Source organism: Oncorhynchus nerka, linkage group LG28, assembly GCF_034236695.1.
Source record: "Oncorhynchus nerka isolate Pitt River linkage group LG28, Oner_Uvic_2.0, whole genome shotgun sequence".
Lineage (NCBI taxonomy): Eukaryota > Metazoa > Chordata > Actinopteri > Salmoniformes > Salmonidae > Oncorhynchus > Oncorhynchus nerka.
In genome coordinates this window covers 17,631,807-17,651,319 of record NC_088423.1, presented here as the reverse complement: position 1 = coordinate 17,651,319, position 19,513 = coordinate 17,631,807, and the positions used below count along the sequence as shown (strand labels likewise).

The 19,513-nt window shown below is 41.9% G+C and overlaps 1 protein-coding gene across 1 annotated transcript in view; it reads right to left on the bottom strand.

Annotated features, from left to right (window-relative positions):
- The window catches only part of macrod2 (mono-ADP ribosylhydrolase 2), a 1,232,546-nt gene that overhangs the window by 74,587 nt on the left and 1,138,446 nt on the right, over nt 1-19,513 (bottom strand). Inside the window, exons 10-11 of the mRNA XM_029640037.2 lie at nt 16,155-16,205; nt 6,264-6,326 (exon numbers count right to left, since the gene is read on the bottom strand). Coding sequence (XP_029495897.1) covers nt 6,264-6,326; nt 16,155-16,205 — 114 coding nt within the window. The remainder of the gene's footprint in view (nt 1-6,263; nt 6,327-16,154; nt 16,206-19,513) is intronic.

The following is a 19,513-nucleotide window of genomic DNA, read 5'->3' as shown; positions in this document are numbered from 1 at the left end:
GAAATCCAAAGTCTAAATGGAAGGAATATTGAGAGTCAATATTCACGTAATAATAAGGAATTCCCCCTCGACCACGCCCACATATTGAAGAAAACATTTACCCCCAGTATAAAAGAGCCAACTTCGTCGTAAATGTTTTGTTATACAGAAATAACAAAATATGCCGACAAGCTGCTGTGTTGTTCAATGCACATGTACTGCCCTACAATCAGTGGCTTGTATTCATGGATCCAAGGGAAGCCAGGCTTCCCCCGAAAATGTAACAAGAAATATACAAAATCCATATAAAATCATGTATCTTTTGTCTCTCTGTGTTTCATAATTTCCCTTCAATTCGTAAGAGGCTGAATGTATCTCCAACGGAGAAAGCATCCGAACGAGCAAAACAGCCACCCTATGTATGTGTAGGCCAACTATTTGATGCTGTTCGGTCAAAAAGAGTATGACATTGTTGCCGCCCGTAGCATTGAATGCAAGGGAAGCCAGCGAGCATTTGGACTCCCTTGATAACAAAGTATAAAATAATAGCCAATCAGCATTCAGCTAAACTGAGTGAGCTCAACTGTGAATGGTCCTGAAACACCAAAAAAAAAAAAAAAAAAAAGTGTTAAGGGAAGCCAGTTTGGATTTAGCTTCACTCCAATCACATCACATCGAGAGCAATACGTCACTGACAGAAACATCTTGAATTGTTGCATCTCGTGGTGTTGTTGACCTCCGGTCGCTAGCTAGCTAAAATTGGTCCTTTCCTAAATTAGCCATGGATGGAGATTTGGACTTATCATTTTACTTCTCTGTACTGGCCAATGATTAGAACTGCGATATGGATCCAACAATAAATTCATACATTGTGCCCTTGGCCTGAGGATGAAATGAAATATGCAGCTAGATGTAGAAGGCTAATGTTAACTAGCTAATGTTGCCCATGAAAGGAAGTTTGGCTAGCGAGCAAGATTTTTAGCCAAGTAGCCTAGGACAACAAAACACAAAAGTATGTACTGTATGACGGAGTCATAGACCGTTTCATCAATATGAACGAGAGGAGGATGGTATTGGCGTTTCTCTTTCTCACTCACTCACTCACTCACTCACTCACTCACTCACTCACTCACACACTCACACACACACACACACACACACACACACACACAGAAGCTGACATTGATTGGACTAAATTGTTTTTGATATCTTTTAGTTGTCACTGTATTAGACTAAGCAGAGGTGATTTGATGATGTTGACATGTTGAAGTTGAATGGTGCTGGAATAGTGGCGGCAGCTCCTGGTTTCTTTGTGACTTGCGGTCTCTGTGGTTCTAAAATCAATAGTTGTTTAGTAGTCCAAAAATATCGGCAACATTAATTTGCTTGTAGCATGCAATATGCTTTGTGGACTTCACCAGACAGAGGTTGCTCTCCGGTTTTGTGATGAAACCAAGGTGTGGTTGAATTTAATCTTGTCATATAATTCTAAATACAGTTTATATAGATTTTATGCACATTTTCTGTAAAATAGCCTGTAAACAGACCATAAATGCCTCAATTTTAGTTTTCTTGGAAAGCTGTGAGTGCTATTATACGATACAATATCAGTATACTTTTGCATTTATAACTTGTTCTAATTAAGTGATAATGCCCTCAAAGCCGGTGTTTAGAGGATATAGTGGCATGGGTGTTGGCAAACCGTGCCAATATATCGTCCAAACACCGGCTTTGAGGGCATTATTACTTTTATACAACGGGTTACCAATATATTCAAATATTGATTGACATATTTTCATTAAACACTTTCTTATGATTAATTTATTATCAAGGGTTGCTACCCAAGCCGGCTGGTCGTTTGTTCTATCGGTTTGCTTGCTAGAGACACGTCCCAGTTGTTCAGTCAGCAGAGGGAGCACCCCCCTATCCACATCGAAGGGACAGCAGTGGAGAAGGTGGAAAGTTTTAAGTTCCTCTGTGTACATATCAGAGACAAACTGAAATGTTCCACCCACACAGACAGTGTGGTGAAGAAGGCGCCTCTTCAACCTCAGGAGGCTGAAGAAATTTGTCTTGTCACCTAAAATCCTGACAAACTTTTACAGATGCACAATTGAGAGCATCTTGTCAGGCTGTATCAATGCCTGATATGGCAACTGCACCGCCCTCAACCACAAGGCTCTCCAGAGGGTGGCGCGGTCTGCACAACGCATCACCGGGGCAAACTACCTGTCCTCCAAGACACCTACAGCACCTGATGTCACAGGAAGGCCAAAAATATCATCAAGGACAACAACCACCCGAGCCACTGCCTGTTCACCCCGCTACCATCCAGAAGGCGAGGTCAGTACAGGTGCATCAAAGCTGGGACCGAGAGACTGAAAAACAGCTTCTATCTCAAGTCCATCAGACTGCTAAACAGCAATCACTAACTCTATGTAGGCAGCAGCCTCTCTGAGACTTACATCACTGGCTACTTTAATAAATGGATCACAAGTCACTTTAAACAATGTCACTTTAATAATGTTAACATATCTTACATTATTCATCTCATATGTATATACTTTACCTTTTACCATCTATTGCACCTGGCCTAAGCTGCTGGGTCATCACTCATCCATATATTTAAATGTACATATTCTTATTCCATCCCTTCAGATTTGTGTGTATTAGGTAGTTGTTGGGGAATTGTTAGATTACTTTTTAGATATTACTGCGCTGTCGGAACTAGAAGCACAAGCATTTAGCTACACTCGCATTAACATCTGCTAACCATGTGTATGTGACCAATAAAATTTGATTTGAAAAGTGCAGCCAGAATAACAGCAAAATAGCCGCATTTGCATTTTTTAAAGCTGTTTTCTAGTGACATTTTTTTGGAAACATCCATAATAATGAGCTAATGAGGCGCGATTTCGCCTGGCATGAAATGTGCCCACTCGTCAGAACACATACAGTTGAAGTCGGAAGTTTACATACACTTAGGTTGGAGTCATTAAAACTTGTTTTTCTTGTCAACAAACTATAGTTTTGGCGTTTAGGGCATCTACATTGTGCATGTCACAAGTAATTTTTCCAACAATTGTTTACAGACAGATTATTTCACTTATAATTCACTGTATCACAATTCCAGTGGGTCAGAAGTTTACATACATTAAGTTGACTGTGCCTTTAAACAGTTTGGAAAATTCCAGAAAATGATGTCATGGCTTTAGAAGCTTCTGATTTGAGTCAATTGGAGGTGTACCTGTGGATGTATTTCAATGCCTACCTTCAAACTCAGTGCCTCTTTGCTTGACATCATGGGAAATCAAAAGAAATCAGCCAAGACCTCAGAAATAAATGGTAGACCTCCACAAGTCTGGTTCATCCTTGGGAGAAATTTCCAAACGCCTGAAGGTACCACGTTCATCTGTACAAACAATAGTACTCAAGTATAAACACCATGGGACCACGCAGCCGTCATACCGTTCAGGAAGGAGATGCGTTCTGTCTCCTAGAAATGAATGTACTTTAGTGAAAAAAGTGCAAATCAATCCCAAAACAACAGCAAAGGACCTTGTGAAGATGCGGGAGGAAACAGGTACAAAAGTATCTATATCCACAGTGAAACAAGTCCTATATTGACATAACCTGAAAGGCCGCTTAACAAGGAAGAAGCCACTACTCCAAAATCGCCATAAAAAGCCAGACTACGGTTTGCAACTGGACATGGAGACTAAGATCGTACTTTTTGGAGAAATGCCCTCTGGTCTGATGAAACAAAATAGAACTGTTTGGCCATAATGACCATCGTTATGTTTGGAGGAAAAAGGGGGATGCTTGCAAGCCGAAGAACACCATCCCAACTGTGAAGCACGGGGGTAGTGTTTTGCTGCAGGAGGGACTGGTGCACTTCACAAAATAGATGGCATCATGAAGATGGAAAATGATGTGGATATATTGAAGCAACATCTCAAGACATCAGTCAGGAAGTTAAAGCTTGGTCGCAAATGGGTCTTCCAAATGGACAATGACCCCAAGCATACTTTCAAAGTTGTGGCAAAATGGCTTAAGGACAACGAAGTCAAGGTTCGAGTGGCCATTTGAGTGGCCATCACAAAGCCCTGACCTCCATCTTATAGAACATTTGTGGGCAGAACCTAAAAAGCGTGTGTGAGCAAGGAGGCCTACAAACCTGACTCAGTTACACCAGCTCTGTCAGGAGGAATGGGCAAAATTCACCTAACTTATTGTGGGAAGCTTGTGGAAGCCTGCCCGAAACATTTGACCCAAGTTAAACAATTTAAAGGCAATGCTACCAAATACTAATTGAGTGTATGTAAACTTCTGACCCACTGGGAATGTGATGAAAGAAATTAAAGCTCAAATAAATAACTCTATCTACTATTATTCAAACATTTCACATTCTTAAAATAAAGTGGTGATCCTAACTGACCTAAAACAGGGAATTTTTACTAGGATTAAATGTCAGGAATTGTGAAAAACTGAGTTTAAATGTATTTGGCTAAGGTGTTTGTAAACTTCCGACTTCAACTTCAGATAATATAGATCGAGATCATGTCTAGATGCTTTTTATAGTGGAGATCAAGTTTATAAATTGCCTGGCTGGACTGATGAGACAGTGGATTGCGAAGTCTGATGGTACAGTGTAAATAGGCATTTTAATGTCATAGATTTACCCGGTGGTAACTTGTGGAATAGTCACTGGCTCGAATGCGGTTTTAACCAATCAGCATTCAGGATTAGACCCACCCATTGTGTAAATCCTATCATCGACTGATTTCAGCTCGTGTATGTTGGTGGATTGACCGCATTGTTTGAATTGAATGTTGGCATATTGGCAGTTAATTTAAAAAATGTATGGTATCCTTCCTCTTAAACTGTCTGGCTAGCTACACAATATTTTATCACAGCACTGGCAAACGATGGTTCTGTTCCTGTGCTAGAGCAAATGAGAAGTTTAGGTCATTTAAATTAGAGCCAGTACATCAACCCACCCTTTACAGTACATCACAGAATCATATTAAACTTGACTAATTAATATTTCCTTTAAATACAATTACACCTTTACAGCACAGAACAGTCTTTAAATTAATACTGGATCGTGTGTAAGAGGTTGACTGAAGGACTGTTCTTTCCCGTGTTCTAAAATGTCTAGAGTGACTGTGCCAAGGCCTTTTGTCTGTGGATTAGCTGCCATTAAGCATCCAGCAGGCCTGATAAATTTGAATTTATAAAGATTATTACTAAATACTTACGCTCCATAATTCCTGTGATTGAATTTGTGAATCATATTTAATTATTATGGCTATGGATTATGGCAGAGGTAGTGATACAACGAGTAAAGCCTGAGAGATGTGAGGAGGTGTGTGTGTGTGTATGTGTGTGTGTGTGTGTGTGTGTGTGTATATGTGTGTGTGTGCGTGCGTGTGTGTGTGGGTGTGTGTATGTGTGTGTGTGTGTGTGTGTGTGTGTGTGTATATGTGTGTGTGTGCGTGCGTGTGTGTGTGGGTGTGTGTGTGCTTGCGAGATCTGAGGAGGTGTTAGTCAGTGTTTTGTTCAATTAGATTACAATGCATTGGTGCCCTTGAAGCAGCTTCACTAGCTATCTATCTTTTCCAGCCTCTGCGGCTATCTGAGTGTGTGTGTGTGTGTGTGTGTGTGTGTGTGTGTGTGTGTGTGTGTGTGTGTGTGTGTCTGTGTGTGTGTGTGTGTGTCTAATGCGTGTGCTTTAGACTACAATCAAGTGGTAGCGGTAGAGCGATTATTTCCCCAAAGAAAACATCACTGTAGTAGATATCTTTTTTAAAAATCCCCCCCCCCCCCAACCATAAGCTTGGAGCCAAATGGATGGTGTGCCAAGCTAATTGCCTTACGACGCCCTCCAGTGTAAGAATCTAATTATCGCTGGTCCATCTTATTGGAGAGGCCTATAATTGTTTCAGTATTACACATCCAAAGTCCCTGAAACTGCAGAATAGCCTGATAATGCTTCTTAAATAAGTTTCCCCTGAAAGAAAACATTCTTTATAAAACCTCCCGGCTTCATCCTGTATTCATTTCCACAGAGAGGAACTTGGCACAGGGGAGAGATGGAGATTAGGGATACTGACCATGAATGATTGCATGCAAGCAAGCGTGCACACACGCTTGCACGCACTCTCGCTCACACACACACACAGCGAGAGAGAGAGAAACAACTGTACTGTAAATATGCTACTACACACATACAAAAATGCAATCCATGCAGAAAGATGATACTAGAACACACACTCTCTTACCGTCATCATGGCGGTCTTCACTCTGATTCTTGCTTCTGGATTCCTTAGAAGGGGACGTGCCTGCTACAAGAAGGACAGGTATCAGTTGTGTGATACATATTATCACACATTATGGCAAGTCTCAAATAGCATGAAAGGGTTATACAGAGGCTTTGAGGCCAATGTCCAGAGCTGAGTCTGGGACAAAAGCACCATGGCCACGTGAGAACCAATGGATAGCAACCCTTGAACCAGCTCCAGCTGAATCAACCCCTGGCTGATGGAACAGTATGAGAGGGCCAGTGGCTGGCACTAACTCAGACAGCCGTCACCATCAAACAAGGGCTGAACCGGGCACTGGGCAAGACTGGGAGTGGTATGGGGGGAGCGACTTGGGAGAGGAGTGGAGGGAAGACAACACAGGGCTGGGAATTATGTTTTATGTTGGATAATGTCAGTGGGAGTGTGGTTGATACAGTAGATATTTGGAGCTGATGGGAACATTTGGCTATGGTAGATGAGATATTTAAGCAATAAGGCCCAAGGGGGTGTGGTATATGGCCAATTTATACAACGGGTGGGTCTAATCCTGGTTGGTTCAAACCGCATTCCAGCCGGTGTCTATTCCACAAGTTACCACCAGCTAAATCTGGCTGAGCAATCCACTGTCTCATCAGCCCAGCCACACAATTTATAAACTTGATTTCCACTATAAAAAGCATCTTGGCATTATCTCACATTTCTTTTAGACTAACATTTAGTTTTTAACAGCAGAGATTTGTAAAACCTTGCTGTCTATCTCTCCGAAATTTGCAACATTGTTTCAATATTCAAATTCGATCTCCAGCTGTCCAATAGTAACGTGTCGGGAGTCGGGACAAGACAGACAGGCAGAGTTTCTCAGCCAGTCAAAATCGTGAATCAGTTTGATGGTTATATACAAAGAAAAGTAAACTGTAAAGTGCAGCTAGTTTGCCATTTTTCCAGCTTCAGTTTGAAGTGATTGTGTTAGCTGTGTTGTTGGCTAGTTCCTCTGTGTTCGGACGAGTGAGCACATTTTCTATGCCAAGTGAAATCACGCCTCAGTAGCTCATTGTTATGCATGTACCCAAATAAATGTCTCTAGAAAACAGCTTAAACAAACACAAATGCAGCTACTTTGTTGTTATTCTGGCTGCACTGTTTGACGTGATTGTAAGTTAGCAGTAGTTGACTAGCTAGCAAGCAAGGGATAAGAACGTTGCCAGCCAGTATGCAATGGAACATTTAGAACAAACGACTGGGTCAAGTCCATAGAAACAGAACAAAAAGACTGAATGACTGGGTCGCGTCTCTAGAAACTGAACCAATAGAACGAACGAGCAATCGGCTTGGGTAGCAACCCTGGATTTGTGTCGGGACTACATCTTGGAAGGACGACGCAACACGGGGTGCCTGGACACAAACCCCCGAGGTGCCTTATTGCTATTATAAACTGGTTACCAACTTAATTAGAGCAGTAAAAAGTCATGTTTTGTCATCATGTGGTATACAGTATGATATACCACGGCTGTCAGCCAATTAGCAGGGCTCGAACCACCCAGTATAGAAAACATCCCTCAGATAATGTTAACTATGTACAATCTCTATGATTCAGTCATTCTGTGCCTCTTGGATCAGTCTGTATCACATTTTACTATGATTATAAAATTGCCCTTTATGTTCATGTCATAAAGGAATCCTATTGGAAACAGAATTGGTAAATAATGTGGGTGAATGTAAAGAATGTAAAGGTTTAGAAGTGTTTGGGTGGATAGATGGATAGCACACAGATGGGTGCCCACATCTAAAGGTGTTTGGATGGATAGAAGGATAGCACACAGTTGGGTGCCCACATCTAAAGGTGTTTGGGTGGATAGAAGGATAGCACACAGTTGGGTACCCACATCTAAAAGTGTTTGGGTGGATAGATGGATAGCACACAGTTGGGTGTCCACATCTAAAAGTGTTTGGGTGGCTGGATGGATAGCACACAGTTGGGTGTCAACATCTAAAGGTGTTTGGGTGGATAAATGGATAGCACACAGTTGGGGGCCCACATCTGAAAGTGTTTGGGTGAACTGAAGGATAGCACATGTTTGGGGGCCCACATCTAAAAGTGTTAGGGTGGATAGAAGGATAGCACATAGTTCATCCCACATCTAAAAGTGTTAGGGTGGATAGATGGATAGCACCCAGTTCATCCCACATCTAAAAGTGTTTGGGTGGATAGATGGATAGCACACAGTTAATCTCACATCTAAATGTGTTTGGGTGGATAGATGGATAGCACACAGTTAATCTCACATCTAAATGTGTTTGGGTGGATAGATGGATAGCACACAGTTGGGTGCCCACATCTAAATGTGTTTGGGTGGATAGAAGGATAGCACACAGTTGGGTGCCCACATCTAAAGGTGTTTGGGTGGATAAAAGCATAGCACACAGATGGGTGCCCACATCTAAATGTGTTTGGGTGGATAGAAGGATAGCACACAGCTGGGTGCCCACATCTAAATGTGTTTGGGTGGATAGAAGGATAGCACACAGTTGGGTGCCCACATCTAAAAGTGTTTGGGTGGATAGAAGGATAGCACACAGTTGGGTGCCCACATCTAAATGTGTTTGGGTGGATAGAAGGATAGCACACAGCTGGGTGCCCACATCTAAATGTGTTTGGGTGGATAGATGGATAGCACACAGTTGGGTGCCCACAACTAAATGAGTTTGGGTGGATAGAAGGATAGCACACAGCTGGGTGCCCACATCTAAATGTGTTTGGGTGGATAGAAGGATAGCACACAGTTGGGTGCCCACATCTAAAGGTGTTTGGGTGGATAGAAGGATAGCACACAGTTCATCCCACTTCTAAAAGTGTTTGGGTGGATAGAAGGATAGCACACAGTTAATCTCACATCTAAATGTGTTTGGGTGGATAGATGGATAGCACACAGTTAATCTCACATCTAAATGTGTTTGGGTGGATAGATGGATAGCACACAGTTGGGTGCCCACATCTAAATGTGTTTGGGTGGATAGAAGGATAGCACACAGTTGGGTGCCCACATCTAAAGGTGTTTGGGTGGATAAAAGCATAGCACACAGATGGGTGCCCACATCTAAATGTGTTTGGGTGGATAGAAGGATAGCACACAGTTGGGTGCCCACATCTAAATGTGTTTGGGTGGATAGATGGATAGCACACAGTTGGGTGCCCACATCTAAAAGTGTTTGGGTGGATAGATGGATAGCACACAGTTCATCCCACATATAAAGTTGTTTGGGTGGATAGATGGATAGCACATAGTTCATCCCACATATAAAAGTGTTTGGGTGGATAGATGGATAGCACATAGTTCATCCCACATCTAAAAGTGTTTGGGTGGATAGATGGATAGCACATAGTTCATCCCACATCTAAAAGTGTTTGGGTGGATAGATGGATAGCACATAGTTCATCCCACATATAAAAGTGTTTGGGTGGATAGATGGATAGCACATAGTTCATCCCACATATAAAAGTGTTTGGGTGGATAGATGGATAGCACATAGTTCATCCCACATATAAAGTTGTTTGGGTGGATAGATGGATAGCACACAGTTCATCCCACTTCTAAAAGTGTTTGGGTGGATAGAAGGATAGCACATGGTTGGGGGCCCACATCTAAAGGTGTTTGGGTGGCTAGATGGATAGCACATGGTTGGGGGCCCACATCTAAAGGTGTTTGGGTGGCTAGATGGATAGCACATGGTTGGGGGGTCACATTTAAAAGTGTTTGGGTGGATAGATGGATAGCATACAGTTCATCCCACATCTAAAGGTGTTTGGGTGGCTAGATGGATAGCACATGGTTGGGGGGTCACATCTAAAAGTGTTTGGGTGTATAGATGGATAGCACACAGTTGGGTGCCCACATCTAAAGGTGTTTGGGTGGATAGAAGGATAGCACACAGCTGGGTGCCCACATCTAAAAGTGTTTGGGTGGATAGATGGATAGCACACAGTTGGGTGCCCACATCTAAAAGTGTTTGGGTGGATAGATGGATAGCACACAGTTCATCCCACATATAAAGTTGTTTGGGTGGATAGATGGATAGCACATAGTTCATCCCACATCTAAAAGTGTTTGGGTGGATAGATGGATAGCACATAGTTCATCCCACATATAAAAGTGTTTGGGTGGATAGATGGATAGCACATAGTTCATCCCACATCTAAAAGTGTTTGGGTGGATAGATGGATAGCACATAGTTCATCCCACATCTAAAAGTGTTTGGGTGGATAGAAGGATAGCACACAGTTGGGTGCCCACATCTAAAAGTGTTTGGGTGGATAGATGGATAGCACACAGTTGGGTGCCCACATCTAAAAGTGTTTGGGTGGATAGATGGATAGCACATAGTTCATCCCACTTCTAAAAGTGTTTGGGTGGATAGATGGATAGCACACAGTTCATCCCACTTCTAAAAGTGTTTGGGTGGATAGATGGATAGCACATAGTTCATCCCACTTCTAAAAGTGTTTGGGTGGATAGATGGATAGCACACAGTTCATCCCACATATAAAGTTGTTTGGGTGGATAGATGGATAGCACACAGTTCATCCCACTTCTAAAAGTGTTTGGGTGGATAGATGGATAGCACATAGTTCATCCCACTTCTAAAAGTGTTTGGGTGGATAGATGGATAGCACACAGTTCATCCCACATATAAAAGTGTTTGGGTGGATAGATGGATAGCACATAGTTCATCCCACATATAAAAGTGTTTGGGTGGATAGATGGATAGCACATAGTTCATCCCACATATAAAGTTGTTTGGGTGGATAGATGGATAGCACATAGTTCATCCCACATATAAAGTTGTTTGGGTGGATAGATGGATAGCACATAGTTCATCCCACATATAAAGTTGTTTGGGTGGATAGATGGATAGCACATAGTTCATCCCACATATAAAGTTGTTTGGGTGGATAGATGGATAGCACACAGTTCATCCCACATATAAAGTTGTTTGGGTGGATAGATGGATAGCACACAGTTCATCCCACTTCTAAAAGTGTTTGGGTGGATAGATGGATAGCACATAGTTCATCCCACTTCTAAAAGTGTTTGGGTGGATAGATGGATAGCACACAGTTCATCCCACATATAAAAGTGTTTGGGTGGATAGATGGATAGCACATAGTTCATCCCACATATAAAGTTGTTTGGGTGGATAGATGGATAGCACATAGTTCATCCCACATATAAAGTTGTTTGGGTGGATAGATGGATAGCACATAGTTCATCCCACATATAAAGTTGTTTGGGTGGATAGATGGATAGCACATAGTTCATCCCACATATAAAGTTGTTTGGGTGGATAGATGGATAGCACACAGTTCATCCCACATATAAAGTTGTTTGGGTGGATAGATGGATAGCACACAGTTCATCCCACTTCTAAAAGTGTTTGGGTGGATAGATGGATAGCACATAGTTCATCCCACTTCTAAAAGTGTTTGGGTGGATAGATGGATAGCACACAGTTCATCCCACATATAAAAGTGTTTGGGTGGATAGATGGATAGCACACAGTTCATCCCACATATAAAGTTGTTTGGGTGGATAGATGGATAGCACACAGTTCATCCCACTTCTAAAAGTGTTTGGGTGGATAGATGGATAGCACACAGTTCATCCCACTTCTAAAAGTGTTTGGGTGGATAGATGGATAGCACACAGTTCATCCCACATATAAAGTTGTTTGGGTGGATAGATGGATAGCACACAGTTCATCCCACTTCTAAAAGTGTTTGGGTGGATAGATGGATAGCACACAGTTCATCCCACTTCTAAAAGTGTTTGGGTGGATAGATGGATAGCACACAGTTCATCCCACATATAAAGTTGTTTGGGTGGATAGATGGATAGCACACAGTTCATCCCACATCTAAAAGTGTTTGGGTGGATAGATGGATAGCACATAGTTGGGGGCCCACATCTAAAGGTGTTTGGGTGGCTAGATGGATAGCACATGGTTGGGGGGCCACATCTAAAGGTGTTTGGGTGGATAGATGGATAGCACATGGTTGGGGGCCCACATCTAAAGGTGTTTGGGTGGCTAGATGGATAGCACATGGTTGGGGGGCCACATCTAAAGGTGTTTGGGTGGATAGATGGATAGCACATGGTTGGGGGCCCACATCTAAAGGTGTTTGGGTGGCTAGATGGATAGCACATGGTTGGGGGCCCACATCTAAAGGTGTTTGGGTGGCTAGATGGATAGCACATGGTTGGGGGGTCACATTTAAAAGTGTTTGGGTGGATAGATGGATAGCATACAGTTCATCCCACATCTAAAAGTGTTTGGGTGGATAGATGTGGATAGCACATGGTTGGGTCCAATTTGTAAGTCGCTCTGGATAAGAGCATCTGCTAAATGACTTAAATGTAAATGTAAATGTTGGGGGGCCACATTTAAAAGTGTTTGGGTGAATTGAAGGATAGCACATGGCTGGTGGGCCACATCTCACTACAATATAATCTAAAAACACTTCCTGAGACAGACAATAAAACCAAAAGTCAGTTAGTCAGTCAGACTAGCACTGGTTTGATTGGTTGCATGACAACAATAGACAGGCTATACAAGGTAAGTTCAGAGCTCTAGAGCTTATATAGGCCTAGACCGGTATTCAATGATAGACTTCATGAAGCAACTTACCAGAAGTTCACATATACCACATGCTGTAAACTTTCTCTTCCCTCTCAAATATAGACAGCAAGCACTTCTCTATCTGTAGAGGGAGCATCTGTTCATACCAGATAAACTACAGTGCCTTCGGAAAGTATTCAGACCCATTTCCTTTTCCCACATTTTGCTACGTTATAGCCTTATTCTAAAATGGATTAAATATGATTTTTTTTCTCAGTAATCTACACACAATACCCCATAATAACAAAGCGAAACCCGGTTTTTACCTTATTTACATAAGTATTCACACTTTGCTACGAGACTCGAAATTGAGCTCAGGTGCATCCAGTTTCCATTTATCATCCTTGAGATGTTTCTACAACTTGACTGGAGTCCAACTGTGGTAAATTCAATTGATTTGACATGATTTGGAAAAGCACATGCCTGTCTATATAAGGTCCTTCAGTTGACAGTGCATGTCAGAGCAAAAATCAAGCCATGAGGTTAAAGGAATTGTCTGTAGAGCTCAGAGACAGGATTGTGTCGAGGCACAGATCTGGGGAAGGGTACCAAAAAATGTCTGCAGCATTGGAGGTCCCCAAGAACACAGTGGCCTCCATCATTCTTAAATGGAAGAAGTTTGGAACCATCAACTCTTCCTAGAGCTGGCCAAACTGAGCAGTCGTGGGAGAAGAGCCTTGGTCAGGGAGGTGACCAAGAACCCGATGGTCACTCTGACCGAGCTCCAGAGTTCCTCTGTGGAGATGGGAGAACCTTCCAGAAGGACAATAATCTCTGCAGCACTGCAGAGGCCTTTATGGTAGAGTGGCCAGACGGAAGCCACTCCTCAGTAAAAGGCACATGACAGCCCGCTTGGAGTTTAGGCCAAAAGGCAACTAAAGACTCTCAGACCATGACAAACAAGATTCTCTGGTCTGATGAAACCAAGATTGAACTCTTTGGCATGAATGCCAAGCATCAAGTCCTGGTTAAACCTGGCACGGTGGTGGCAAAGTCATGCTGTGGGGATGTTTTTCAGCGGCAGGGACTGGGAGATTAGTCAGAATCGAGGGAAAGATGAACAGAGTAAAGTACAGTGAGATCCTTGATGAAAACCTGCTCCAGAGTGCTCAGGACCTCAGAGTGGGGCAAAGTTTCACCTTCCAACAGGACAACAGCCAAGACAACGCAGGAGTGGTTTCGGGACAAGTCTCTGAATGTCCTTGAGTGGCCCAGCCAGAGCCCGGACTTGAACTCAATGAAACATCTCTGGAGAGACCTGAAAATAGCTGTGCAGTCACGCTCCCCATCTAACCTGACAGAATTTGAGAGGATCTGCAGAGAAGAATGGGAGAAACTCCTCAAATACAGGTGTGCCAAGCTTGTAGCGACATACCAAAGAAGACTCAAGGCTGTAATCGCTGCCAAAGGTGCTTCAACAAAGTACTGAGTAAACAGTCTGAATACTTACAGTATGTAAATGTGATATTTCAGTTGTTGTTTTATACATTTGCAAATATTTCTAAAAACCTGTTTTTACTTTGTCATTATTGGGTATTGTATGTAGATTGATGAGGGAAAAAAACGATTTAATACATTTTAGAATAAGGCTGTAACATAACAAAATGTGAATACTTTCCAAATGCACTGTATTTGACAGACTCTCGTGTTTACGCCTTTCAAACAATACATCAGCAATTTAGGATTTACACAAACCCATTTTGAATTCTGTCAAATCAAATCTTATCAAAATGTATTTGTCACATGCGCTGAATACAACAGGTGTAGACTTTACCGTGAAATGCTAACTTACAAGCCCTTAACAAATAATGCAATTTTAAGAAAATAGAGTTAAAAAAATATTTACTAAATAAACTAAAGTAAAAAATATTTAGTTTTTTTTTGAAGGAACACAATAAAAAATGTATAATGACGCTATATCCAGGGGGTACCGGTACCAAGTCAATGTGCAGGGGTACAGGTATGTGGGGGGGTCCATATTTATTTAAAGGATTCGCACGACACGGAGGCAAAATGTCAATAGTTGGATCTTGGTAGCTACTTTATCTCTAAGTTCCAGCCATGGTGTCAAGTAGATTGCAAAGCAATGCAAAACTTTCTGCACTTCCTGGCAGTGTGTGTTTGTGTGCTACTGCGTGTACTGGTGATGTTTTGGCCACAACACAGCTCCGCCAAAGATACTGATAACTAACCAAAGATGTATCATTGGCGTCGTATCCAATGGGATCAAATTAAGCGTAGTGGGCAGAGTCAAGCACAATCTAGTGAGATGCTATTGGCATGTTTTACTATGTATTTGCATTAGCGAACGATTACGACGTGAAGTGTGCGTGTGTGCAATAACTCAATTCGCCCTTGCACTCCTTTATAAACAACACAATGTTGATTTTTTTTTTAGAAAGGGTCAAGTATACAAAACTTAGCGCAATCTGTTCGTAATAGATTTTTGTTTGGGGAAGAGAAAACTGTATTGTGCTTGAATGTTTCATCGATAAGAAAATGAACAATGCACTCTTAGAAAAAAGGGTTTCAAAAGGGTTCTTCCTCTGTCCCCATAGGATAATAATTTTCGGTTTCAGGTGAAACCCATTTTGGTTCCAGATAGAACCATTTTGGCTTCCACGTAGAACCCTCTATGAAACCAAAAGGGTTCTACCTGGAACCAATAACTAAAAGGGCCCTTTTAGGTTCTAGATAGCACCTTTTTTTCTAAGAGTGTACCTGGTATTTTTACCACTGATTTTGTCACTGCTGGAATTGTGTCTGTCACCAATGAAGGAACATTCCATTTTGTGACAGACACAATCTCCCACCCCTTACCTACCCGCACCTTGAATGTATCAAATAAATGTGTTAGGATTTTCACAGGTTTACTTGTGAAGCGTTATCCCTGATCTCTCTCTCTCTCTCTCTGAAACGCTCTCAAACTGTTTGAAAAGCAATCACTCTTTAATTATGCTAACATTTCAGAATTCTAACCTTAGTCAGAGTACTGAAAATCCCTATATAAATGTAAACGCACTGACAAAGGTCAAAAGGCTAAAAGTGGTATTGTCCAACCATAGTGTGGGTGTGTTTCCTTGAGTTTTTACTACTGTTTCATATCTCCAACACGTGCACATATATCCTACGCTCAATGTGTAATTACATCTCACAAGGTGAAAAGAACAGAAGTCTGAAACCGTCATGGGCACTAACCTCCTGCCTTCTGTCCATCCTCAGTGTCCTCTTCTGTAGTCACATCGTTATCTAGTGAAGAAAACAAGAGAGAGAAAATCACACCCTGCAATTTCACAAACCACGATCTACTGATACTGCAGTGTAGTAGTGTCATACTGGGTTAGGCCTATCACTGGGTAGTTACAGTCCTGATGACCAAGGACTGCAGCATTTACACACCCAAAAAACAATGGTTGTAAATAATACCAGAGAGGGGTTATTTGGTTGGTAACTATAGCAGAACTCTTTTTGGTGCTAAATAAAAAACATTTTATATAAAGAACCATGGTCATAAAGTTCTACATGGAACCTGTATGGTGCTATCATTAACCCTTTCCTAAGGTTCTATAAAGAACCATGGTCATAAAGTTCTACATGGAACCTGTATGGTGCTATCATTAACCCTTTCCTAAGGTTCTTATAAAGAACCATGGTCATAAAGTTCTACATGGAACCTGTATGGTGCTATCATTAACCCTTTCCTAAGGTTCTATAAAGAACCATGGTCATAAAGTTCTACATGGAACCTGTATGGTGCTATCATTAACCCTTTCCTAAGGTTCTATAAAGAACCATGGTCATAAAGTTCTAAATGGAACCTGTATGGTGCTATAAATAACCCTTTCCTAAGGTTCTATAAAGAACCATGGTCATAAAGTTCTAAATGGAACCTGTATGGTGCTATCATTAACCCTTTCCTAAGGTTCTATAAAGAACCATGGTCATAAAGTTCTACATGGAACCTGTATGGTGCTATCATTAACCCTTCCCTAAGGTTCTATAAAGAACCATGGTCATAAAGTTCTAAATGGAACCTGTATGGTGCTATCATTAACCCTTTCCTAAGGTTCTATAAAGAACCATGGTCATAAAATTCTAAATGGAACCTGTATGGTGCTATAAATAACCCTTTCCTAAGGTTCTATAAAAAACCATGGTCATAAAGTTCTAAATGGAACCTGTATGGTGCTACCCCTTTCCTGAGGTTCTATAAAGAACCATAAAAAAGTTATATATAGCACAAAAATGGTTCCGCTATGGTCACAACCCTTTTGGGGCTATATAGAACCTTTTTTATGGTTCTTTATATAACATTTATCGAGAAAGGTTCTTTATAGAACCATTCTCAATCTCAAAAGTTATTTGTAGATCCTTTAGAACCCATGTGTCAAACTCATTCTACAGAGGGCTGAGTGTGGTTTCTCCCTTGGACTTGATTGATAATTAAGGTAATTGATTAGTAAAGAACTCCCCTCACCTGGTTGTCTAGCTCTTAATTGAAAGGAGAAAACAGAAAACAGCAGACATGAGGTCCTCCATGGAGTCTGTTTGACACCCATGTTATATTGTTTAAATTCCATAGCTGTTATTGTGTTAACTGAATCGAGTGAGCTTCCTCTGGAACAGCTGGGGGTCCCTGAGGAGAGAGTTGATAACCACCGAACCATAAAAATCAACCGCTCCTAATTGACACAAGGCCATACACAAGTCTTTCACAAAACACCATTACTGCCCACAGGCAGATATAACATGTGATATCAGAACACAACACCTTAGAAAATTGGAATGACACTGTCACTCAAGGTTGCACAAAAAGAGCTGTGAGCAAACCATACCCCAAAATATTTGAATAAGCCACCTCCCCTACATTTTAATTATCACTAAAACAACAAAGAACCCTTTTGTGAACTGTGAAGAACCATTGAAGAACTCAAAGGGTTCTTTGAGTCAATATGGTTCCACATAGACCCATCAGCCTTCCCAAAGAACCCTTGAGGATCACTGAGAATAAGGCTCATGGGGACATTTACACACAGATGGAACCTTTGAGAAGTAGGAAAGGAATTTAATCACATTCAAAAGGCAGTCGCACATCTGATCTATCTTTGTTGCAGGTGCATGGTAATAATTGAATAAGATCCGCATACAGCTCCTGCTTGTATCACTGCTCTTTACTAAACTTTACGTACCGGACTCAAGGCCTTTGTCAGAGCTCACTTTGGACTAAAATAGTCTTCCAATGACATTTAGAAATGATGTATGCCAACGTCCTCTCTCTCTCTCTCTCTCTCTCTCTCTCTCTCTCTCTCTCTCTCCCTCTTTCCCTCTCTCTTTCTCTCCATCTCTCTCTCTTTCCCTCTCTCTTTCTCTCCATCTCCATCTCCCTCTTTCCCTCTTTCCCTCTCTCTTTCTCTCCATCTCTCCCTCTTTCCCTCTCTCTTTCTCTCCATCTCTCTCTTTTTCCCTCTCTCTTTCTCTCCATCTCCATCTCCCTCTTTCCCTCTTTCCCTCTCTCTTTCTCTCCATCTCCATCTCCCTCTTTCCCTCTTTCCCTCTTTCTCTCTCTCTTTCTCTCCATCTCCATCTCCCGCTTCCTTGCTCTCTCGCTCTCTCTCTCTCTCTATCTCTCTCTCTCTCTTTCTCTCTCTCTCTCTCTCTCTCGCTCTCTCTCTCTCTCTCTCGCTCTCTCTCTCTCTCTCTCTCTCTCTCTCTCTCTATTCTCTCTCTCTCTCTCTCTCGCTCTCTCTCGCTCTCTCTCTCTCTCTCTCTCTCTCTCTCTCTCTCTCTCTCTCTCTCTCTCTCTCTCTCTCTCTCTCTCTCTCATCCAGTGGCAACATTCACAGGTTTTACATGTTATTTTGGCATTAATACATGTCACATATCAGTTTGCAAATAATGTTTAAAAATGATAATTGAGTTAATAGACTTCCATACAAACATGGTCTCTTTTTTGCTTTCTTGAGTAAGGCAGCTCCAAAATGCAGGTGTTTCAGCCTAGCTCAGTGCTTTCTGTTGTGGTGGGGCAGCCCGCGGAAAATACACAGCGTACGGGTTGGTAATGTTCTCTAGTTGCGCCGTGACTGGCTCAGTGTTCTGTCACTCATGGGGACACTACGTCGCTGTAAAATCTATGGGGAGAGCTCGAAAATTCAAGCCCCTTGGGTGCTGCCATAGAGTTACATTAGAAGTGCCCATCCAGCTTCACTTGGCTCATCTCGCTCTAGCGGGCCGGGCACCTGCAGGCTGACTTCATCATCATGAATCACTTCGACGATCTACTGGCAAATCCTTGTCATATGAAGATACATTTTTGATAAAATGTATCGGTGCTCATCGGCCATTAGACATAAACATTACACAACATGAAAATCGCAAATTCAACAATGAGTGGTTTGGAAGGAATCAGTGGCTAACCGCAAACAGTCACTAGCCTGCTATTCAGTGGAGTGGGTGTGTGGTCCAAGTCTGCGTTTAAGGGTCTCTTTCCAAGCTTAAAAGGATAAACATTCAACACCTTGATCATTTGCCATGCTGTCAATCCAACTGGAAAATCGGAA